Source organism: Aedes aegypti, chromosome 1 (assembly GCF_002204515.2).
Source record: "Aedes aegypti strain LVP_AGWG chromosome 1, AaegL5.0 Primary Assembly, whole genome shotgun sequence".
NCBI lineage: Eukaryota > Metazoa > Arthropoda > Insecta > Diptera > Culicidae > Aedes > Aedes aegypti.
In genome coordinates this window covers 302,698,626-302,724,810 of record NC_035107.1, presented here as the reverse complement: position 1 = coordinate 302,724,810, position 26,185 = coordinate 302,698,626, and the positions used below count along the sequence as shown (strand labels likewise).

General features: G+C 36.3%; 1 protein-coding gene across 1 annotated transcript in view; it reads left to right on the top strand.

The window, feature by feature from the left end:
- The first annotated feature begins 1,193 nt into the window (after positions 1-1,193).
- Positions 1,194-26,185, top strand: part of LOC110674216 — a 43,164-nt gene continuing 18,172 nt past the window's right edge. The window contains exons 1-2 of the mRNA XM_021838365.1: positions 1,194-1,564; positions 1,945-2,119. Coding sequence (XP_021694057.1) covers positions 1,527-1,564; positions 1,945-2,119 — 213 coding nt within the window. The 5' untranslated portion in view covers positions 1,194-1,526. The remainder of the gene's footprint in view (positions 1,565-1,944; positions 2,120-26,185) is intronic.

The following is a 26,185-nucleotide window of genomic DNA, read 5'->3' as shown; positions in this document are numbered from 1 at the left end:
TTTCATGAAACTTTTCCACAGGCAGGGCTCATCAATATATGAATAAAAAAAATTGAGAAAAATTCAGGGTCGCTTATTTTCACGGAAAACTCAGTTGGATTTTTTTTTTGTTTTACTCTGACACTGCTTACTTTGAAAAATCATAACTCAAGAACAAAGCATCGTAGAAATAATGTTTTTTTTTTATGAAAATGAAAGCAAATTTCTCAGGAATAAAAAAAAATATTAACTGGAAAAAGTTTTCCACATAGTTTTCCACCGTTGAGCAAATTCGTAAAGAAAAGCCGGAAAAACTATGCTCCAAATTGTGGAAAATTTAAAAAACAATATTTTTGAGAAGATAATGTTAAAGCTTATAACATTGCTGAAATTTTTGAAATGTACTTTTTTTCGTTTTTGAGTTATGGCCAATTTTGTGGAAAATTATCATATAAGTCTTTTCTTTGAAAACCCATATTTCAATCGAAGCATCGGAAAAACAAAGATTTATTATCAAAGCAATTGCAAATTTTCTAAAACATCTGAAAAAAAGATATGGGAAATGAAGTATAAGTCGGAATGGATGATATTTTTCATGAAAAATTACACCGCTAAGACAAAATGAAAAAAACTGTTTCTGCCTCAATTTTTCATTACACTGAAAAGGGATTCTTTCTTTTCTATGGTACAAATAAGAATTATTATATTTTTTAATTTTATTTATTCAATTATTCAGTATATAACTTACATTTTCATCTTAATACTATCTAAACCAAGAAAATACAGCATGCTTTGTTCTTAATAATACAAAGAAACGAATTTGAGCGGTGCCGAATTCACTGGTTACTATGGTCACATAAATAACACGGCACCGCTCAAACGTCAGATAGTGAACTCGTGCATCGGTCCATGGATCAGAGTGCGTAAAACAGCACCATTTTGCCTAATAATTTATAATCAAAGTAGCCTTTGAAATCCCCTTAATAGGATCGTTTACGTACGTTAACGCACAACGTGAACGGTTCACTGCTCCTAACATTGAGAACCTCTGCCGTAGCTTCATCTCCCTTGACCTTGATCCTCCTCGCGTGTTTGGCGTTCGGGATCGCGCCATCTCGCTCGCTCACCCACCGATTGGGTCCCCTTTTTGGAGAAGGCGCAAATGGAACGACAATACCAGGCCCCCTATCCCCAATCCCCCCTTACAAACCGGCCAACAATAACAATAATAATGCCTACCGCGTCGCCAGTACATGTATATAGCACACAAAAATATTTCGCAACGTCGTGTGTTCGCCTCCACCAGCCAGCAGCGCCGCCAGCGAGGAAAAACCTAGACGAAGGCTCATTGCCAGTCGGAAAGTCCAACGGAACGGTCCTGTCCAGGCCGAGGTCCTGACCCTCTCCAAGTGTCCAAAGCGAATCTGGAACAAGCAGAAGCCCTTGCAAAGTGTGCCTCAGTCCGTGAAGGTGTGTCCTCGAGTGAAGTCAAGTCCCTAACATTGGGTCACTTTGATCGATATTTTGGAAGCACAGAGCCTACTGCGATGTTCCCGTTGGATAAAGAATCTCCGGACTACTTTGAGTGAGTGTGTGCGTTTAGTGGTGGTGAAAAATGTCGACAATTGCGTTGTTTGTTTGAAACTGCCCGGATTCTGTTTGCTGGCACCGATTGGATGTAGTTTTCCCTAAAAAAGCACAAAATTCCCTACTGGATTGGATCGGCCTAAGTGCGCGGTTATAAATTGGTACCAAGTGCTGGAAAAAGTGACACGTTCCATGTCCGGGAAAAAAAATTCCAAAGTTAATGCGCAATACTCGTTTGCTCGCCGCTTGACAGCTGTCAAGAGGTAACAAATTTTTGCAATTGCATAAATATCGAACGCCCAGTGCAACGCGCCAGAGTGTTTTCAAACATCATAGCAATTATTGATTTTTTCGGGGTCGGTTCCTCCCGAATTCAAGAATCGAGAAGCGAAAAGTGGCGTCATCATCATTGCTCGCGGTTTCTGGATCTCTCAAACACGAGTGCGCGCGATGTGCGACGAGCAGAGTAGGCTGCGGCAGTCATCGATCATTGTGTGCCATCCAGGAAGGGCTTGTGTTGGTGCGGACACTCACCCACTCTCACTCGCCAAAGGTAGGTAAACACCTAGCAGCTATCCCACACTCAGAAGGGGTAGGGCACAAATATTTGGGTGACCGAGCAACCCCCGCCCGGCAAAGCAAGCTTTGAGTTTTCTTTCTCGCGGGTTTCTCTGTTTACACACTCTCTTCGTTGGTTGGTTTTGCACTCTGAAAAAGATTTGCGCACAATAATTGAGTGGTCCTAAACAGTTACAGGACAATCGTTAAAAAAGATTGCTCTATGTTTGTTTTCTATTTCAAATTTTATTGAAAATAGTTGTAACATTGTTTAAATTTTCGCACATAATCGTTAGCAAGCGCTGCATAGTGAAACGGGATTCTTGGATAGCTTTTTTATTCTATACTAGTGGTCCCGGCAAACTTCGTCTTGCCATCAAGTAGGCTGTTGAAAAATGCTATGGATCGTCCCATACAAAATGACAGTTCCGTTCATGCTTGTTTTTCCGACTTTCCCGGTGAATATCCTGGGATTTTTATACACACAAACACTTGACGAACATAACGGAAAAATAATCATTCAAATCGGTTGACCCGTTCGGATGCTATTTCGTGACATACAAACACCACTCCATTTTTATTTATATAGATTTAGTCAAAATACATAGTTTTAGCAACGTTTTTTGTATAATTTTCTTTCTCGAATCTACACAGAGAAATATTCACTTGGAGGCTATCTGAAATCCTAAGTAGATTTTTTCCATCTAGTTGAACATTTGAATATTAGTTGTTTCGTTAGTAAAAATATTTTACTTCAAAATTCAATTAAATTTAAATTTAAGTTGCAATTCAAATTGCAACTTTGCATTTTGAATTGTGAATTGCATCAATTAGGTGTCAGGAATAAACGTGTTGAAGAAATATTTTTAATTCCAATTGTATTGATTGACAATTCTACAAAAAAGCTAAAATCACTAGATTATTTAACAATCATTTAAAAATCCCTAACATAAAACAATAAATTTAATAAAATTTCAAAATTTAAATTTTATTTTTAAATGTTTAAATGCGATGATTTGTGTTGGCATTTCAGATATAATGCATGCGGTTTATTAGATAAATTTTGTCAGAAACAGGTCGCACAAATTTATCTCATAATTCGATGAGCTTTATGTGAAAAACTACATGGAAAAAGCGATATGTGCTAGCAGATAAATTTGGCATGATATCTTGGTTCAGTGTATGAATTTTCTCTGCTTCAAAGATAATCATGACGTTTCTACAAGCTTAAGGCTATTACATCAAACCTCCCTTCTATGTACTTTGCGATTCATAGTTTTTAGCGATTGATAAGAACAGCCGCTCTTATTGTTTCTACATCCAGGAAAAGTGTAATTTACTAGAAAAACACATCATTTCATTGCAAGTTTATATGCATTTTTAGTGATGGTTACTAGCCTGGAACACGGTTATATGGAAAAATTAGATTCTCTCTCCATTCCACTTTTTGGATTGCAATTATGTGCCATTACTACTGTGCAAAATTTCAGCTTGATCGGAGAAACTATATTTTAGCGCCAGGCGTTCAAAGTTTGTATGGGATTTACTATGGGAAAATTTACTTTCGCAAAGTAAAATCGCCAGAGGTCGCCCATTGACTTCTATAAAAAATCTGAATACAAATCTCGATAAGTATTTCTACGATGAACAACATTGCCGAAGATCGCGAAGTGTGCTATACACATATCGACCCAAACACATATTTCCCTTGTCAATCAGCGCAAGCAATAAAATGCATATTATGTAGGTCAGGTCCGCGTAAGTGCGAACGATGGCCTCGGTGCAACATGCGTAAGCAGTTTGCATCGAGGCACTCGAGTGCGCCACATGTTTTGCTGATTGTACTTTAGCCACGCTGGTGGTCGTCCGTTTGGACGATGCGCTAAGGCTCAGGTTTCAACCCAAAAATGCTATCGCCGAAATATTGTCACCGCCGTCCCAGGCGTCTCCATCTATCTCTTTCTGACATTGTAACCAAATTGTAACTGATCAATTGTAAAGGCAAATAAAAGGAACCCATGTCAAAGGAACAAGTCAGTCTTGTTCTGACTCCAATACTATGCGTTTCAATGTACTCTGTACATACCGAAACATCTTTTAGCACCCTGGTCTCCGGGTACTGCTACTCCCAAGGGTAGTAATTAGAAGTCAAGAACTAATGTCAAAGAACTTAGTCTCCGGACAGACTATGTTAGAAGCAATCCGATGCTTGTGAAAAGAGATATTACGAATCGTCTATTCGGAAATTTTACCCGATTTTGTTATTATTGTTATTCCTTTACGTGTTAATCAACGTCGCCTTGCCAATAGGTTTTCATTGAATAGCTTTTTTCACAAGTGTCGGATCTTCGGCAATATTCTCCATCGTAAAAATACCTATATGCGTTCAAAATTTTTATAGAGGTCAATGGGCGACCTCTGGCGATTTTTCTTTGTAAAAGTAAGTTTTCCCATAGTAAATCCCATACTAACTTTGAACGGCTGGCGCTAAAATATAGTTTCTCCGATCGAGCTGAAATTTTGCACAGTTGTTATGGGACCTAAATGCAATCCAAAAAGTGGACTGGAGCGAAGATCTAAATTTTATCATTTACATTCATGTAAAATCACTGAAATATTTAATTTAATTTTTTTAATTTTTCTTTTCGCGGTAAAATTGACGTTCATGTTATTCCGAGGGAAAAAATGTCGAGTAGAGTAGCCTACAATCTTTGAGTTCCTAACATCTGTAAACTTGTATAGGAAACTGAAACAGATTGTATCAAGTTAGAAAGATATCGACCTATATCGATTTGCAGAGGGATCAAAGTAGTCTAAATTGCAGGGACGTCGCAGTGAAATTTTAACGAGTTAAGCTAAATATTCTGTTTCAATTAAAAAAAAGGACAAATTTCTTGAACAGAGTTGGTCAGGAGATTCTCTACAGTGAGCTCCATTTGAAATGACATTTCTTCTCAACTGCTTGCTGCACTGAAAACATTCTACAAGCTCGATCAATGTGTTTCACACGTGAATTTTCACTAATTGTAAAACACATCAAACGATGGTGTAAAACCAGTGGCTATCGGCAATCGAAATTCAAATGTAAAACACGTTAATTTTCAAATAAGCGAAAACATTGCTGTAGGATATATTAGCGATTGTGTGATTTTCTGATTCCAGGCACCCATTACAGGCGCCCGGCTTCTCCAAAATCAACATGTTAAATAACATGTCACGCGTAAATGGCAAATGTGAGTCCTTGTGATGATAGGCAAACTAGGTCCACTAGTAAAACACGTTCAAATCATGTGTTAAAGACTTTGCTATCGAACCAAAGTCAATCCTTAATAGAATCACAAGATTTACACGTCATTTCACCTTGCAATTTGACACGACAGATCCACGTCAAAAGGAATTAGGATCCAACGTGTGGATTATGTTCAGTGTGCGATCAAAGAAAAAAATAATGTCTTGATCATTTCTTGTAAGAAATTTACCACGCACCGAGATCGGCGATTATTTTTCATTTCAGGTACATAGTGATCATTAAAGAATATCGAAGAAGAGAGAGTTGGCTATAGTTTTTAGCAACAGTTATCTGCTTAAATAATTATTTTCACTATTCGAAGATTGTCTAGTAGGGTTGTCCATAATCTTCCAGAGTACAAAATTCATAAGTAACACTCGTTAAATTTATTCATTCTGATGCCGGAAGGATAAGTCTAGTTATAGAGTTCTCAGCTAGAATTTGTATAAGAAAAACGAGAAAATGTATGCTACACAGCTGATCATGAGGGAACAAGCATTTTTATTTCTCCAGGTCAGGGGTTTGACTTTTTGACTTGCGGAGCACTTTTCATGCTTAAATTGCGGTACAAAGCATCTGCCCATTAGGGTTCATCAACAAATTTCATAACGCTAAATGTAGTGGGTGAATGTCCTCATGATGGTACAGGACATATAAAAATTTGTAAAATAATCACACTTTAAACCTGATTTACTACTGAAAAGGCGTCGCTCAAGAAAATTCTCGCTGATTCCTTGCAGAAATTTTCTACAGCGACTCCCGTTCAAACTGACATTTATTTTCAACTGCGTACTGTGATCAGAAAAAAAGCGTTTTCTTGGTCGATTCCTTGCAGGAATTTCCCATGCATCAAGATAGGCCAAGAAATTACTTACCAGCAGGACACCAGGCTTAAATCGTTACTAAAGGGTGGGTGGGTGCTAAAATAGCTCTACAATACGAAATTTGTGAATGGATTGCCGTTAGAAATCAGGAATTTTCGACACGTGTTAATTGATACAACAATTCTAACGAAAATTAAGAATGAAGTGTTCAAGGCTTTATTTTTTTTATGTTCAAGCCGTGGATGCTGATCTGAAAAGATATTACCTTTTCGATTTAGCAAGCTGCTCAATTTCATGTTTAAATTGAGACCTTCCAATTTGACATTCGAATGCCAACCAAACAATATGAAATAAGATAAAACGCATATGAGCTGTCATTTACAATTTTTTTGAGTATTGTTTTTTCTTTGGACAATTGATCGAATGCTTTTTATATTTTTTCAATTGAATTGAAAATTTAGTAGTTATTAATCTTTTATTTTATTAATTAAGCTCTTCTATTATTAATCATAACGTTTTGAAATGAAGATAAATTGAATCAACATTTCAAATTTGAAAAGCTTTATAACTAAACAATGCTTTGAGCAGAAAATTTGAAGGATGGGTCACAATCAGCGAGTAATCGATTGTTCAATTTCTCGGTGTGAATGATTGGTTAGTTATCAAAATTTATGTTTGTGGAAATTCAAGACGTGGCATAGTTTTAAACGTATTTTTGACATGATTGATCGTGTTTTTGCATGTAAAAGATGAAATATTCAAGTAAATCAAGCTTAGGCTTACTAGATATCGCTCAAACTTTCATAATAGCTGTGGGTCCAAATCTTGCTTAATTAATGGTCTCGCCGTAAAAGCAGAGCCGTAGTATGACCTCATGGCGCCTTGGCGTAGCGTCATTTTAGCGCCCCTTATTCAAAACTCTAGTTTTTTTTTTCATAATTCTGAGGATAAATTCTATTAAAGTTTTTGAAATTCTAGCGATGTGAAATTTTGTTCATCAAAATCCACATGGTTTATGATAAAGTGATTTATCAATACTTCTAATACCTCCATTTAAATATTTGTTGGAGGCATGCAAAATGTTAAAAAACATATTTTTGAAGGAACTACCTGGTAGCCCGGACATTTTAGAATAAATTTTCTGTTCGCATATTCACAGATGAATCTGATGAAATCTGATGTATCGAACATAAACTTTTTTTTTATGTTTCGGTTGAATGCATATTCTCAAAAAAAAGCTGATAGACATTGTTGAACAATTTGTTGTTATGTAAATTTCTTTGATTTTTGTCTAAAATGTTTAATATTCCAGGTTCTGGACATATACCATAACAAATGCGAAGTCAGTCGCAGATACATTCAATAAATTTAGAAATTTCGTCAAAATAGATCAAAAAATTTATTTTGAACATTGAGAATAAATTTTGACTCGGGGATGAATTAGCTTCGGGCTGAATTTCCCCATAATAAAGGGTCAATCAATCAAATTTTGTTTATCAGAATATTCATTGAGAGATAAAAAGAAGATTTCAAAGTTAATGTCACTAGGACATCTTCTGGAAGCAAAAATCAAGAATGGAAACAATTGTTTTTTAGACGACCAATTCTGTTGATAGGGGTATTCACTAAAACCTGCGTAAAATGAAATCCTGCGTAGCTTTAGCACTGAAACATTTCAAATGAAATATTCCTTCTCTGCTCCTCTTCAATGTCAAATCGAAGAACTATAATCTAGTTATCCACTAAAAACGTCAAACCATCCTCAAAAATTTGTTGTTCGAATTCAAAATTGCTGTCCACCAAAGGAGGATAACTATTGAAAACTAATGTTTATCGTGGTTAAATTTTATTCAATTTACCTTTATGCATTCATTATTTGTTCAAATAATAATCAGACCTATCAAACAGCAGTAAATGAAAGACAGTGCACTGTTTATTGTCACTCAGGATATTTTTGCGCGTTTATGGTGATTGTGTAAACGGAGATGTCCATGATATTCATATGTACATAACTTGGGAGATTAATGGTTGCGATTTCGTTGAGATATTTAATGGGGATCACTATTAAGAGATACATAAAAAAACTAAATAGCTGCATTTCCTATCTCACATGCTACAAAGATCAATATGCCCGGTTCAACAACGTTGAACTCGAGACCAACGTAAGCGGCAGAGGCGCGTCCACAATCAAAACCATGGGTAGGACAAACTTTGGCACTACCCACGTCACTCGCGGTGAGAGCGAGTCGTCTCACCTCACATGCCGCGCCGAATAAACACCTTTATATTCAAGGAAGTTCAGAAATTTTTTCAAATTTATGGAATCTTTGACAGCAAATTGGAAGTGACTGTTTTTATGCCGATCATTAACACCAGACTGAGGAAGCTTCATGATCATTGTATAGATCAACTTCATTAGCGATTTAATATTTGATCAAAATTTATGACCATTTTCGAACCAGTTCACGTAGACAGATAAAAACTAGCACAAACTGCGAAGCTTAACAGCCAGTGGTAATGTACTATAATTTCTTTATTTAAACTTCAAAATTCTGTGAATCTATCTGTCTTTGGATTCTTCGCAGAATTGTGAAATAAAGTTTCCCGATGAAGTTTAACTGAGCTTACTGGAAGAAATAAATAATTCCTAGACTGTCGTAAATCGCAAGGTATTGAGAAAATGTACTAAGAATTTTTTGAGAAAAAGTCGTGTTGTATCATTGCAAAGTGTATGCATAGTGCAATATTTGTAAATACTGAATGTAAACTAAAGAAGCTAAAGATTCTTTTGTAAAATGTTCAACGTGCAGAAACTCCTTTAAATATTTTGCTGGAATTTCTTCAACAATTTTGCAAGCATTTTTAGCGTTTTCGACAAAAATTCTCAAAAATGTATATCATATTTATATGAATCATTGGTAATATGATCTAATCATTTTCTTGGAATTAATATGTACAAATATTTACAACAATTCATCCAAGAGCTTCTACAGAGTGTGCTTCGGGTGTTGCCTTGAGAAATCAACAGCATCAGCGATAATCGCCATTAGCACTACGCTCGTGCTGTGTATGAAAAGCGAGCTTTGTTCAAGATGTGTATAGAAAGTACAATGGTTAACCCATTAAATATATTCCAACCATTCTTTAGGAATCTCAGTTCTCCATGCATATTCCAGTAGTTTTTCAAGAAATACTTCCAGAAATACTCATGGCAATTTATCCAAGAACAACTACATCTGGTTGTAGAAATTCTATAGGAATGATACACCTCTTGCTGAATCACGGGTAGGACAATTCTTTGACTGTCCTACCCAGGTATTTTTGTGTGTAGGACATGTCCTACCTGTCCTACCCACTTCCCGCGCCACTGGCAATGGCCGGTTTGCTACTGACAAGAAAAGGAATCGCCTATCTCGATGCGTGGAAAATTTCTCCCAAGAAATGGTCAAGAAAATTACTTTTTTCTGATCGCAGTACGCAGTTGAGAAGAAATGTCACTTCAAAGGGGGCTCTCTGTAGGAAATTTCTTGACCCTTTCAGTCAAGGAATTTCTTTACTTTTCTTGAGCAAAGCAGCATACTTAGCTTAAGCGGATACCACGTAGACTAGGAATGGCCAACATGCGATTTTTTATATGCAAGTGTACACTTCAATTTGCTCAGCGTCTGGTATTTAAACCTGTTTTTTTTTACAATTTCCTGCAGTCTTTAGGATAAAAGCCTTATCAGTTTTTCGGAACATGGTATTGTTATTTGTTTTAAATCCCCATAGTGACATACAGACTTCACCAAAGCATTCTACGATTGATTTTCAACATACTGAAAGGTTTCATTGATTATGTACGCAATTTCATGAAACATTTCAGATAACCAATTTAGCATGACTTATGCAGTGGTTTACGCTGTTAAGTGAATACCCTTATTATTTAATTGAAGCATTCTTAGATTGTTACTAACAGTTCATTTTCGTTTTTCGTCAAAAGAAACCTCTATCACTAAGTGTGAAACATTATTTTGCAAGAATGAAAGTATTACTCAGAATTTCCAAAGAATCCTGCTTAAATTCTGTCCACAACTTGTCTACTATTCTGCCAGAATCATACATAAGTGTATATAAAAAGTGTGGCCAAGATTTTCTTGTGAAAGAGATGCGCTTGTCGAAATAATAAAAATGATGTAAAATAATCAACCAATCATTGTTAAAATTATAAAGTATAAATCAATTTATATTAATAAGTCTAAAAATTTCTCTCATGAGTCTAGTCCTTTAATTATAAATCCCTTAGCATCTTCTGAGTTGATTTAACCATATTTTGTCCGAAGGGATTCAGGAGTTCTTTAATTTTTTTTTTGTACGTTCATTTTATGTAAAACCCGTGACATGAGAGGCGCCCTTATTGGATATGTATCTTCCAAAGTTTGTTTTCTAGAAATTGTGGCGTGCCCTGAATGCCGGCGCCCTTGGCGGGGGCCAACCACACGCTGCTGCACTACCTAAAATCCATGGGTAACCAAGTGTGTAGCTTGATGTTGCTGGATTTACACGTTATTTAAAAATGCTACGATAAAGAGAAGCTCCTCTACTATCTTCTAGTGGTTCTTCTGGGCTATTGATTTGCTTAAAACAACAAGCTACACACTCTGTTACCAATGGCTTTTAGGGCGACATCATAAGTTATGCGAGAAACTATCAAATGTGGAGGTTGCAACTTAATGTCTGTTATTACAAGCCCTATTGAACCTTTCCATTGCCCATTCGAAAAGCAATGAAATGATACTACTTTGTTGGTATTTTGACTTAAAAGATATCTGAATTCCGTTTACTTAATTTTCACTTAAAATTGTCCTATATTTTCGAAAATTACACTAACAAATAATGGATAATTTACTCAGCATTGGATCGACCAAATTCAAAATCAATGCGGCATTGATCTTATGTTCTGTGGATAACCATTCCAAATATGGCAGAAAACTATGAAAACTGTTTGAAATCATTGAAATAGTCATTCAAGTAATCGTATAAAGGTTCAGAGTCACCCCTCAGTATGATGTATCGTGCAAAGTCACTAAAATTAAAATAAAAAAGCGATGCTATCGCCACGAGTGCGCCACTAGCCAACTACTAAATATTTGAATTGGGCGCTATTGCGGTATATGATGCAAATAATTCAAATGTTACGTATGTTTGTCTGTACATATACCATACTAATGGTGGTAAGCTCCATCGAAGTTAATACGCCAACCGCGTATTATCCTCGATTTTACTATAGTAAAATGTAAGAGTATCCAAACTTTTGCACGATGTTTTCAATGGTAATTGTTTTGCTATTGAGGAGTTTTCAGATTTTTTTGGCCAACATTTCACTAGTGATCTCTAAAGAATATAAGATTATGATTTTATTACCATATTGATTTAAAATCTAGATCGATTGAATGCTGAAAAATATCCATGGTTTTTCAGTGTAATCTTTGAAAAATGTCACAACCTGAAGTAAACACAGACTTTGGGACCAAATACTTCTATATGTTTGTCAGGGAGTGCCCCAAAATTTTGCACGGGAGTGTAAAAGTGGGTCACTTCAATGTAAAATCACACATTTGCTGTTCGAATTGTGTATAACAATAAACAAAACTATATTTTGCAATATGTTCATGCAAATTTTCAATGTTTGCTGAGGCTGAATTTTTAAAGCATTCCTATTTATTTTGAACACAAAACGTGTCATCGTTTTCCGTCCAACATTCGATTTTACAGTGTGCGCGCATCCCGTCACTCAGTGAGTGCCTTTTTCCTGCACTTACTCTCACTCCCACTCCCACTCTCTCTCAGCAGCAGCACCAGCAGGCGGCGTTTGCGTTTGTTTTGTCATCGCTCTCACTCGCCCCATCGCCCACAGAGCTCTCTTTGTGTGTGTTGGTTGGTTGAGTATGATGGAATTAGGGAAAAATTTTCCAAGTTCAAGTTCATTGTGTGTTTCCCATTGGATTCATTCATACGAAATTTTCCGCTGCTGCTCGCAGCTCGAATGGAAAAAGTGATTTTTCAAATTGATTCCATAATTGATTTTGACGACGAAAAACAGTAATAAAAAGTGAATTGTGAAATGAAAATGTGACAACAATAACACCCCCGACCAACCAAGTAAGCCATGAAGTTAGCCAACATTCCATTTTCCTTGCAGCATTTTCGTGACCTTGACGACGAACAGCAACAAAAACAAAAACAAATGCCTGACTTGAAAATTTTCGAGAAATCGATAATTTTCCCGTTTCATTCGAGTCAAATTTCTATCACTTGATGCGGAAAATGAAACAAAAGCCTGTCAGCTGATTTTCCTCCGATCACGCGTCCAGTATATGCGGATTCTATTCACGGAAAGGGCAGATCCCCCGGAACGTGACAAGGCACATCGTGGGGGTTTTGTTTTCAAGATGGCCGCAAACGGTGTATTATTTTCAATGTCGTGTTTACATATATGTATGTAGGTGTATACCTATATATGTATAAAAAAGCAATCGATTCCTGTGCTGCGGTGTGCTCAACTGACAACCAGCACAAAACACACAACGCCATCTTCGATGACGCTAGTTCCTTGCCATATACATCGGCACATGTCATCCCGAGTTGCATCCAGAGGAAGCGAGTTGAACTTGAGATGGGTTTCAAATCTCTTCCAGTGCGGGTTGTGGTGGATTTAAGGCAGGGATTTATTGTGATGCAATCTGTGATGTTCGGAGCAGCTGAAACCATTACTGAGTTTTGACGAAACTCGATAAAATCAGTGAAACAAGAATTGCTGCTGAGATTTAATTTTGATTATAAATTTGCAAGATGTTACAGATGTTAGCACGTCAATAGAATATAAATATTAATATATAATTATTCAACAACAATCAAGATATTTTGTATCTCGATATCGAGTTAAAGAACCATTTTTCATGGCTAACTCGATGGTCCCATTAATCGCATTTGCACTGGTTTTGTGTTCGATAACCATATACCTCCCTAGCTGGATGGAAATATCCACAATTTGATGGTCCATAATTCGATATTGATACACAAAATCATACTAAGAGTAACATTTCAATATGATTACTATGCTGCTGCTCGACGCCTAGTTGATTATTTTTTCTTTAATCAATAATTGTGCCGTATTATCCTTTTCTGTAGCGCTTTTCTATGAAACGTTAGCCCAGGATCGAAAGAATCTGTAGTGAAAAACTTCCCAAAAGTTTTGGTATTGCACTGTTATAAGCAAAAATGTTCGAGGGAGGAGAGAAGCTCTCATTGTTACATTGGTCCTTTAGTGAAGTTCAGCAAGATTTTAAAGCATTTCGAGAGAAATTCGCGTTTAAAAATAAGCTGCAATGAAATCAATAATAATGAGAAAATAACCAATAAAATTCTCAAGTGCAATTTTCATTCCCAATTGGAGAAAACATTTATTCAAACTTAAACCTTTTCACTAGAATTCACATTTCATAAACCCAAAAATAGGCTTAAACTTATCTAACACCCCATATATAAGGCAGGGTGACCAGCATACCGGGAAATCGGGAAAACCGGGAAAAAGCCGGGAATTTCGAATCACCGGGAGAAAACCGGGAAATATACGGGAATTTCAATAGGCATCGGGAAAATTTTGCATACCAAGTAATGTTTTAACCAGCACGATCTATACTTTAGTGAATTTTTACAAAAGCTTCTTAATTCGAATTCTAAGTTAGTCAATAAAGTCAAGAATATATCTATATAAATAAAAATGGAATTGTGTTTGTATGTCACGAAATGGCTTACGAACGGGTCAACGGATTTGAATGATTATATCTTCGTTTTGTTTGTCAAGGGTTCCGACATGTTTGTGTATATAAAAGGCTCAGGATATTCACCGGGAAAGTCGGAAAACCGAAAGTGATCGGAACTGTAATTTTGAGCGGGATTTACCTGGGCGTTTTTCAACCGCCTACTTGATGGCAAGACGAAGTTTGCCGGGACCACTAGTTCTTTATACAAATGTTAACCACCAGAGTCTATGAATAGACAATTACGCAAAGAGAACTAGCAACAAGTTCCTCAATAACAAAGCATTTAATTATTCGGGCAACTTATTTTACTGTTCGCGCTTTCCAGTGACTTCACTCAAATGCACTTCTAGCTCGAATGTTTGTTTCCAAAGTGTCGAAGAAGAACAAAATTTAAATTAATCTTTGGTATTGTAATTAAAAAGTAATTACAATGATTGTTTAGTGGAGAATTGCAACAACATATACGAAAAACAGCATGTACTCAAAAACATGAGCTCGGATTCCTCGCGGTGAGCAACTGAAATAAAACAGTGAATTTATTTTGCCGCCCGACTGGGAATTGAAACAGCCGCATCTGCAGCGTATGTCTGGATTAAATAATTATTATATTGTTTTCAAACTAACTAATTTTATATGGTTTATTGAATTTCATCGTATTACACCGCATCTTAAAATGTACATTTTTTTTTACTTTCGTCATGCTAGCAATACTCCTCTCGCCCCAAAACGCGTTTGCTTATTTTGCTCGATAGGTAGACGATTTTACAGTTCAATAGGTAGACTTTCAGTCTTCGTGCAACTCTCGATTCATAGACTGTGGTTAACACTTGCTCTAATCCAGTAAATAATTAGCCAGTAAATTAAAAACTTTTAATGAAGTAACATCTTGCGAAAAGTTTTTCATATAGTTACATGAAGCATTTTATGTTAAAAACTACAATGTTTGGATGTTATAAATTGCTCTAAGCAAACTTCCAATTCACTAAAATCAAATTAAATGCGTTTACAACCTATGATATTCATTGAAGATTTGCCATTCGCTTCTTGTTGGGGCTTGGTAAAAATAGTATAAAATTCAAATTCATTTCAAATTCATTCAATTATGACTGTTATTTTTTATCAGAAATAATTGTCCTGAGAAAATGTTCTAGATTTGTGGGAATAAATCATAATAAAAAATTCTACGCTGATGAACATGGAAAGACATTGTTATGTCTACCAAATATGTGACCGTTTCAAATTTAAACTATGATTCATTCAAAGATTGACTAGATCTCATCATATAAACAAGGGTTACTTTTTTAACACTGAACTTTTTCATAACAAATTCCACGATTACTTAAAATGACCGTCGTAAAATATCGTTTTGTAGATCAAACTGGAATTTAGCAAAATCAGTATAAGCCCAGAAGATTTGAATGCGCAGCAAAATATCTGATTTCCGTCTACCCCTGATAGAAATACTTTGGTTTATGACCAAAAAAACTCGTACTTAAAAGTCGTTTGAAGTGGTAAAAAAAATCGCAATAATGTTCCTTAGCATATCATTAAACCGGGAATATTTTTGAAATACCGGGAAAAAACCGGGAGAAAACCGGGAATTCGAAATTGACTTTTCACTGGCCACCCTGCTTAATAAGGGACCATCGGGGAGATATCGAGTTAAAGAACAGATAAACCAACGCAACTACGATTCAAGGATACATCGAGATAGCCAAGAAAGCCATCTTTTACTATTGTTGTCTAATTCGATATCGGTATACGGAATACCGAGTAAGGGCAAAGCCCCGGAATTCTATTCCATATTCTGACTTTTCGACGATGGTGCCTTCAATATTGACTAATAAAGGTAGCATGGAAATAGAGTAGCCTAAAAAAAACAAAGATTAGGAAAGTTTTGTCAAAATACGAATACTACTAACATCCGAAATTCCCATAAAAAAAACCTAAGCAATAAAGAAATAAACAAAATTACTACAAATTCGGCTCATATCTAACTAGGTAGATTTCAATGCTGTTCTCAGAAGTGTTCCAACACGTCACAATTTTGATCTAAATGAGTTCTGAACTATGTTTTTTATGCTGTGGAAACATTTTTTGCGTGAGAGCCTGAAACATTTTAAACGAAAAATTATCTGCTCTTGTATATAGGCTATTTTTGCATTATGCTGTAATAATAGGTCTTGGGATTAGAGCTTTAACCCTCTAATACCCAAATTTTTATTTTCGATTTAAGTATTATTTTTCGTTATCTAAAATCGTTCTAAACACGTTTTGGGCATTTATTTATTTTTATTCGCAAATTTTTAAATTTTGGTTTTTGATTTTTATTTTTTTTTATTTTTGAACATCCCTAGCTTTTTCATTTTTTCTTGAAGCCTTTGCTAGTTGTTGATTTTTGGCCATAATAAAAAATTAAATTTTTACGGTATTTTTAAAAATATTAAATTTTTAATTTTTTTTCGGAGCGTATTTTATTTTCCGTGTAACTAACGGAAAAAACAGGTTTGAAATGATTTTAATACCACCAAGCTCTTCGTTTGTGATAGGTTAATCGTAGAAAAATATAAAAGGTACGATTTTTTATATTACACGTTAAATAAAGCCCAGGCATTTGTAGGTTATATAAGAATGCAATTTTTCAAATAATTTCCAAATATACAAAAAAGTTTCAAAAGTCATAAAAACTTTTCTTATATGCGTGTTATGAGTCAAGGTATAAGCCAAAAATAAAATCATTTTGATTTGCGAGCTACGAAAAAATACACAAAATTCCAAAGTGTACCCCGTCTAAAGGCGGGGTTGGGTATTAGAGGGTTAAATATTTTGCAAATAAATTTTCCCTTCTTTTATCAAGTAATTTTCATCAAGTGTTATGTCTAAACTGGGACAGGGCTTGATCTGCTGCGAAATATTCTATGAGCGAATTATTCTAATACGATCTTTCTTTGCCAATTTAATATTTTCAAATATGTATATCGCAACAAGCTTAAAGATAGGTACTCTATGTTCTGAGATACAGAAAAAAATATCATCCCAAAAACCCGTTACGAGTTTTATTCAGTTAGGCTTTCTAATGTAACAACAATTTTTGACATTCATAGCTTGGAAAATCTCTGAACGAACACCATGCTTATTTTTTTTTCAACTAGGTATTTCGAAGACTAATCCTTTTTTTTTTTTGAATGCAGCAGTGAAAGAACCGCGTAAATCCGTCGACTCGTTCGCAAACCATTTCGTGAATAGACTTTTTGGAGGAATCATATAAACGAACTTTTTCGAAAGACCTTATTATCAAATGTATGTAGAAGACAGCTTAATCCTGAAGAAATTTCATACAGAAGCTTGGAGTGTCATTAACGAAATTTCTGGTAGAACTCTTAAAAAATTCCTAGATTGATTTCGATGAAACATCTTGAAGAATCCTAGAACAATTGTGGTGGCTTGTTGTATTTTTGGTGGCTTCGTTGTTTTCGTCATAGGTGGTTTTCTTAAACCTTCTTCTCCCTGGCGTTACATCCCCACTGTGACAAAGCCTGCTTTTCAGCTTAGTGTTCTTATGAGCATTTTCACAGTAAATAACTGATAGCTTTTCTTTGCCAATTGACCTCTTTTTTGCATGTGTTCATCGTATGGCAGGTACGAAGATACTCTATGCCCAAGGAAGTCGAGATTTTTTTTTACGAAGATATCCTCGGTGGGCGGGATTTGAACCTACGACCCTGGATTATCGAACCCCTTTTCTGGAAGCTTTTCGGCTCAAAATTTGCATCAATACTTTTAGCATATAAGTGAGTCTTACTGCAGAATTTCGGAAGATTTGGCCGACAAAAACACCCACGACAAAGAGAACAAAACGGCCGAAAAGAGGTAACATTTGGCGTCCTTTTGCTCGATATTGATTTCAAGAGTTGCCCATAGAGCAACGGCTGAAAAATAATTACTAGGTTCGTTCAAGTATTTCGTGCATCTAGTCAAACTGAGCAAAGAAGAACGATTACTGAAATGATCCTGTTAATGAATCTCTGGAGAAATTCTTGAAGAACTTCTCGTGGAAGAATTTCAGCTGATTAGAATCCTAGTAAAATATCTGGAGTTATCTCTAGAGAATTTATTTTGTAATAAATAGTAAGTTTTCAAACAAGATTCTTGGCAGAAACATGAGGAAATTCAAAACGAATTGTTTTTAATTGTTTGCAAGATCCGTAGTGGATTGCCAACGAAAACTATAAGATCACTTTGGCAGACTCTTTAAGTTTTTGTGAACTCCCCATACGAACTGTCAATTCTGTGAAGAATCGAAGAAGCTACCCCTTTTTATTTTTCCTATTCTTCTTGTCAATTTATAGATATTGCATCTAATTTAAAGTTTTAAAATTACTTCCTTACTGATAGTTTATCTCACCAAATACGCTATGCGCAGAAAAGTCTAGCTATTTTAAAAACGAAAAAAAAATCGAAATAAAGCATGCGTTGATCCAATCAAGCTTAGTTATATTTTTAGATTAGTACGTGACCTTTACGATCAGTCTCAGAAAGATTGCAGGTAAAATTTAATTAAAGGTGAATTTATGTATGGATCTTCTACGTTATTATGGATAAGCTTGAATTCCCAGCAGTATAAATTTTGAAGAAATTTATTTTAGCTTTTCTCAATCTGAACTCGCAGAATGATTCTTGACAGGTCTTCATGAAGAGACTTGCAGTGCGTACTTATGGAAGAAGTGTCTCTGTGGAGATGTTTCGGAATAAACTTGACGATAGAATTTCTGGTAGACCCTCTCGATAATACTAGCCGAGCAGTTTCTAAAAGAAATAACCCAACATCTCACAAAGCAATCAAGTAAAAATTATTCCTCATGAAATTCTGTTTGAAATCTGCTTTAAACCCAGAAGAACTTCAGAAATTCATGCAATTTTTCCAGAAACTATACCAGGAGTCTTATAAGAAACTGTTCGAGAACAAACAACGAATTTTAACATAAATTCAGTCTAAGAGTTTCTTTAAAACTACTTCATATAAGAATATCGGCACATTTTTCTCCAAGAAATCTCTTGAAATATTTTTCCGGCAATGTTGTACGTTTTTTAAAATGTCATCAAACGTTGTTTTTAGATAGGGGGCTGGATCCTATTCTTGGCACGTTTGATTCACATCGGCAGTGGGTTTTTTTTAAAAGCTACTGAGCTCTTATTTGGTCACAATATGCGTCGTACTGAAGTGCTTCTTGTTGCAAAGTTTCGGATGATTCGGCCGAGAAAACCCGCCATGCCAAAGTGAATTATGGACGTTCCCAAGTAGCTCTGCACCCTATTGGCTGTTGAACATGCAATGTCGGTTTCAGCCAACTTGCATGCAAGTTTACCAGCTTGTATGGCATTCTATTTGCTTAATTTACTACAGAATTCAAGTTTTATTTGTTAAAGATCGCTTATCAACGAAGTTCGTAAAACTTTCAATTCACTTAAGTTTTTTTGTTGCTTTAGATAAGTATTGTACTTTGTTTGATAACCGATTTATTCGAAATTGAATCGTTCAATTTCGTTATTTTAAATGAGAGTTTGTATTCTGAATGCTTGGAAGATTAGATCACAATCATAGGTTAATGTAATGTTAACATTATAGAAATCAGTATTTTATTTAAATTTGATCTGTAGCTTAACACTGTGACGTGGTGAAACATATCTGAAAGCGGCTACAGATTCAGCAACCAGAAATTTATCAGAGACACATGGTTTGATCCTTGAGACACACGAAAGTTCTATTTTTGTTACATAGTTTCAAAATTCTCTTTCGCGAAAGAAGTTCTGATAGTCAAAATTTGGATACCGATTACACAGCGGATAATGTTTACATAAAATTAAAACTATGATTTATGATATTTTTTCATTATATTAATCCATTAAGAACGCAGAACAGGACTTGTGCTTTCTTGTACGGTATTATTTTTTGTAAAAAATTCACGATAAATTTCGATTTATTCGATTTTTTTAACATGCTTGCAGGTTCCATACAAAATTATTCGTTTCTTTTATATGACAAATGACAATACTTTACTCAGTGGCGACTCGTAACCTCACTTTCTACCTGTTCTACGACTCTAAAAGTGACTATTTAGACAAATTTAGATTATAAATCAAAAAGTTTATGATTAAAATAGTCCTTTCTAACAAACCTCTACTCATTAGATGTAAATTTGTTGCCGAAGTTTAAGAATTTCTAATCGTGAAACAGGTAGATTTGAGGTTAGGGAATCGCCACTGACTTTACTAAAGTATCAAAACAGACTTTTGCGTTCAAACTATTATGAATTTTGTTGATAAGTATTCTTTTACACATGAAATTTGAGTTCAGTGATAAAAGTAAGCAAAAACAGCATTTTCAAACGTGCTAAGGTATTTTTGAAAACGGCAAAGGATTCAGCAACTTTAAACTAACTAAATAGCGGATTTTTGGTGCTTGGGACAAAAAAACTGTTCCGCTGTGTAACGAAAGGTTTAAAGAAGATTTAAAAAAAAAGTTGGTTTGTTCCAGAGCACGATTTCTGTAGGTTGTCTCATAACCTATCAGTGCACAAAGGCCAAAATTAAAATGGCAATCATAAAACAAGCATTTTGGATTCATTTCTCAACCAAAAAAGATCCAACCCGCAAAGTCACCTTTCAATTCCCAGAAAATCAACTTTCCAAAAAAGCCATTCTCGATTCATCGTAACCAATTTGTTCACGCTTCGCCTGGTGCCGCTTCCAGGGAAGAACGATCGACGATAATCAGGGGTTTCCTTCGCCGTTCCGAAAGTTGACCACCACCGAAATTCTGCCACAATTACATAACACACAAAGAATTCCCTCCTCGGTCTTCTTGATTCACCGCTCACATAACGAACCGCGCGCTCTTCTACTTCATTTGTGCTTCTTGCGCTTCAACAAACAAAAAACACACTTTTGGCACAGTGTAGGAAGCTCCCCGAGCCTCCTCGCTCCTCTCCCCCATCGTCGAACGTAATAAAAATAAAGAACGCACCAGCGAAACCGGTTTCCCGATTTGCCGAATAATGGCAGAACGCGAATCAGCGAACCGAAAAGACCCCTTTTTTACGATTCGTCTTTTTTTTGCGATCCTCTTTGTGCGTTTTATTCGCCGCCGCCACACGCATCACCATCCCGCCGCCGATCGTGGCCTGCTTCGAGCTCACTCGCAAGCCCAAGAGTGATGGATTGCGGAATGGATTCACCTAGCAGGCCGGGAATTCTGTAACTGAAACTGAACAATTGAATCGAATGATTGATGCAATGTTCAGATCCAAAATTATTGGATTACATTTCGCTAATGAATCAAAATGTTTGTTTGAGTATATCAAATTGGAATGCTCGTTCTTTGAATGGTGATGAGGACGAGATGTTTAATTTTCTAACAGTTAATAACATAGGTACATATAGCAGTTATTACTGAAACTTATTTGAAACCTGGATCCAATCTCAAGAGAGATCCAATCTTTTTTTGTTTATCGTAATGATCGACTGCATGTGGCATGTGGTGGAGTTGCTATTATTATTTAAAGGCGTATAACACATCAACTTTTTCGTCATTTGAAACCAACATTTTTGAAACTTTGTGTGTTTTTGTTGAAACACAGCCTAGCAAATATACCTTCATAGCAACCTATTCCCCTTTTCAACGCACTGGGCAGCAAGGTAATTTGCTTCAAACTGACTTGCGGAAATTGACTCGCAATAAGTCCATTTTTTTATTATTCATTAAGAATGATAGATCACCTAGATATGAGAAATGAACTCAATGTTTGTAATGATACTAATGAAAATATTCAAATAAAAAACTTAGCAGGTCATTTTGTTCGATGAGCATTACAATCAGTGAAAACAGTTCCAATACCTTGCGGCGCGCGCTATGTAAGAAGCATAAAATTCGCACAAACTTGGTCTTGAACTTGAAAACTTGAGTTGCTTGTAGTTCTGGGCCCAGAACCGGGTTCGTGCGAGGGGAGCTAGAAACACAGAAACCTGTTTTCCGCAGTTTTTCCGTTCCACTCTTCTGCGTCGCTCACCTCAAACCCTCGCGGCCTGCTTCAAGTGGATCGCAGTAGGCGGATGGTAAGGGGGTGGTTTTTGCCTATAAAGTTTCTACTAGAACACAGGATACCAATGCTCTCGCAGAGATGGTCTTGCTTGCTCGGATGAAGAGTTGGCAACACAGCACTTCACTCAACTCGGTGGCGCACATTTGCATCATTTGTGCCGGTTTTCAAGTAAATCGGTTGCGAAGTCAAGTTCAAACTTCAGTAAATTGAAGTCGAACTTCACGTTTTATTATAAATCAAGTTTTATTGCAGCTCCACTGCTCAGTCTTGATAGCTCCTCGCCTTGCGGTTGCCCCATATAGCGAACCTCCAGGCATTACGTAAGAAAATCGCGCATTCTCTTTCGGTTTCATGTTTCGCTTGTTCCACTCTTCTTCCTTCCCACCTTCTACGGATTCGGTAAGGAGGTGGCCGGCGCAGCAACGGAGTCGAACGCGCTCACCCATACCCTCTCGCAAGCCGGCTTTCTGCTCTTGAACTTGATCTTGAAAATCTTGATCTTGCTCACTTTTGCTGCCTTTCGCTGGGAAGGCAGGTTCTTCTTTGTGCCATCGCAGTTGGCGGTTTGACTTTCGCGTTCTGTTTCGAATTCGCGAATGCTTTCTTTCTTTGAGTTTTCCTTATGTTTTGCTCTTCCTCTCAAGAAAGATGTTTCTTGGTTGCAACTAAGGGAACATGCCGTGGCATGCTTTGTTCGAATCTACCAAGAAACAAAAGAAGAAGTTTGGCATGGCAACAACTAACCGACATAACCTCTGGAATAGAAGCAAGTCGGTTTCCCGGCCAATGTGTAACCAAGCGACCTACTGTGAGCTGACGATGGATGGGTGCAAGTAGGTGCAAGTGAGTACGTGAAGAGACGAAAGAGTTTCCTGCGATTCTCCTCTTTTGGTTTGGCTTCCTTTGTGATTATGCACTTGTGCTGCAAAACTGGTTTTTGCTCTGGGATATTGGATGTGAATGGATAGAAGAAAGACATGTACTGTCGATTGCAAGTACAGTCCTGTATGATGTGCTTATTATTGGCTCTGTCACTCAGGGATGCCAGGTGATTTTTTCCAATGTCTTCCAATGTCTTCCACTTAAAACTTTTCAATTATCATGGTAACCTGAAAGTCCAAATTTTCGGGTTAAGGCCCAAGTAATAATGGAGCAAATATCAAAACTGAAAAAATCAGTTCTCTGCTTCTAAATCCCCAATTCTAAAAAAATAAATACACACAACTGTCTTACTTTCAAACTAAAACTGCTGTGTGTTTAATTTATAATGCAGAAAACTTCTTTTTCAGTTTTGACATTTGCTACATTTTCAGTTAAGCCTGGTAAGTCAGAAAATTAGGCTCTCCTCTATCATATTTGACATTATCGTTGAGGAATTTCTTCAAAGAAATCCTCCACAGCTCATTCCTCTAGCATATTGTTTTAAAACCATGCTTGTCATGCAATAGTGGACCTATGCATGGTTTTATTTTCAACCAGATTTCAATTTAATCGGAAGTTCCCTTGGTTATGAATAATTATTCTTGAGAATTCATCAGGAGTTCAACCAGAAACTCGTCTAAGAATACCTTCACAGATTGCTACATGAACCCTGAAAATATATCAACAATAATTTATTCACGGAATTCTTCAGTGATGTTACATGAAATGTATCTAAAAGGATAGCGAAGGATTCTTCCAAGATAATATGAATGTATTCCTCTAAGCATTGCAAAAAGTATAAATTGAATGAACAATGCAATTGTTACAATTTTAAGCAGAATACTTCTTTACGAGTTCCTTCAGAAATTTTCTATGATATATCTAACCAAACATCGAGAAACTTATTATTATTATTATTATTATCTTTATTAACGAGATTTGCAGCCCGCGTCGAGAAACTTTTTGTTCTTCGTTCAAGAATTTCTTCAAATGTTCAATCAGGTATTTCTGCAACAATTTATCCCGGAATTTAACATAGTATTTTTCCAGGAATTCCTCCAGAAATGTTTATACAGATTTTCTAAGCACGCCCACCTTTTTCTCAATAAATCTCCATAAATTCTAGCAAAAATATAATAATTTTTCATGGTTTTCTTCAGACTCTTTAGCAAATTTATCAATCTCATGTGCTCCTCTAAGAAATCTTCTAGCGATATTAAAAATTTCGTAAACAGTTTTCGAACAAGTTCTAGGAAAACTCCTTTTATTTATTTTTTTTACACTTCAATCGTCGCGCTGTTGTATTTTGTACAACGCTGTTGAAAAAACCTCGCTTTTCCGGAAGAACTGCCAATAAATTCTAGAGAAATTCCCAGATAAATTGTGGAGGAATTCCTTAAGAAACTGTGAAGGATTTCCGGAGGAACTCTGGAGTAAGTCCCGGAGGAAGACTGAAGGAATATTCAGAGAAACTCCAGAGGAATTCCTGGAGGAACCCCGGAAGCATTTCTGGAGAAACTACGAAGAAATTACTGGAAGAAAATTTGAAAAGTATGGAATCCGTAGGGATTTCAGATGGAACTCTGACGGAATTCTAGGAGAAACTCGTAAGAAATTCCTGGACGAATTTCAAAGAAATACTTGGAAAAACTCTGAAGGATTTTCCGAGGAAATCTAGGGGAATACTCAGAGTAATTCTAGAAGGATTCCTAGTGGAACTCCGGTGGATTTCCAAGAAAATACTGGTGGATTCCTTGAGAAACTCTGATTAAATTCATCGTATTCCCGGTGGAGCTCCAAAGCAATTCCCGATTGAGTCGTCTAGAAATTCCTCGGAGGTTTTTTTTCAAAAATTCCCCCGGAGATTCCCCAAGAACTCCATCGGGATTTTCACCAGGAATTCTTCATGTGATTTCCAATAGCAATTCCTCCGTGGATTTCGTCCACGATTTTGGTGGAGGAATTCCTGGTGCATTCCTCAGAAGATATCGGATAGCAATTTCTGCGGGGATTCGGTCTAGGACTTTCTCTGGGGATTACTTCTAGAAATTCATCAAGGATTTACTCTGAGGATTATCCCCCAAAATTATTTCGGAGATTTTTCTAGAGATTTTTTTAGGAGATTTCCTGCAGGAATTTCTCCGATTATTTTCTCCAGGAATTCCTCCGGGGTTTCCTTTTCAAAAGCTATTACACCAGGGTTTTTTTTCTTCCGAGGATTTCCTCCCGAAACATTCGAGGAATTGCTGGAGGAACTCCAGAGGAAGTTCTGGAAGAAATCTAGAAGAATTGCCTGTAGAAATTCGGAGGACTTTCCGATGAATTGTTGGACGAAATCCAGAAAAATTGCCAGAGAAAATCCGAAATAATTTCTTGAAGGACATAAACAATTTTTTGGAGGGACTCTGGATGAACTCCTGGAGGCAGTCTAGTGAAATTCCCAGAGAATTTTTTTTAGAAATTTCCTGAGGAGCTCTGGACAAACTCCCGGAGGGAATGTAGTGATTTTTTCGAAGCAACTTCAGAAGAGCTCCTAAGGGAGCTGTGGAGCATTTCCTAGGAATCATAGTGAAACTCCCATGAGTCGATATTCCATTATTCGATATCGACACATGAAAGAATACAAAAACTCATCATTACATGGTTACTATGATGGCCCCCTCATACAGCTTTCCAAAGCATTTCTGTTCTACACTGAAAACATTCTACAAGCTCGATCAATGTGTTTCACACGTGAATTTTCACTAATTGTAAAACACATCAATCGATGGTGTAAAACCAGTCGCTATCGGCATTCGAAATTCAAATTTAAAACACGTTAATTTACATATTTTCGAAAACATTGCTGTAGAATTCATTAGCGATTTCTTGATTTCCTGATACCAAGCACCCATTATGGGCGCACGGCTTCCCAAAAAGTAACATGTTAATAAACATGTCACGCGTTGATGGCAAATGTAAATCCTTGTCATGTTAGGCAACCTAGTTGTACTAGTGATTGATATCGTCATTGTGAAACACGTTGAAATTGTATGTAAAAGGCTTTGCTAGCGATCCAAAGTCAAACCTTAACGGAATTACAAGTTTTACACGTTATTTCACCTTGCCGTTTGACACGACAAA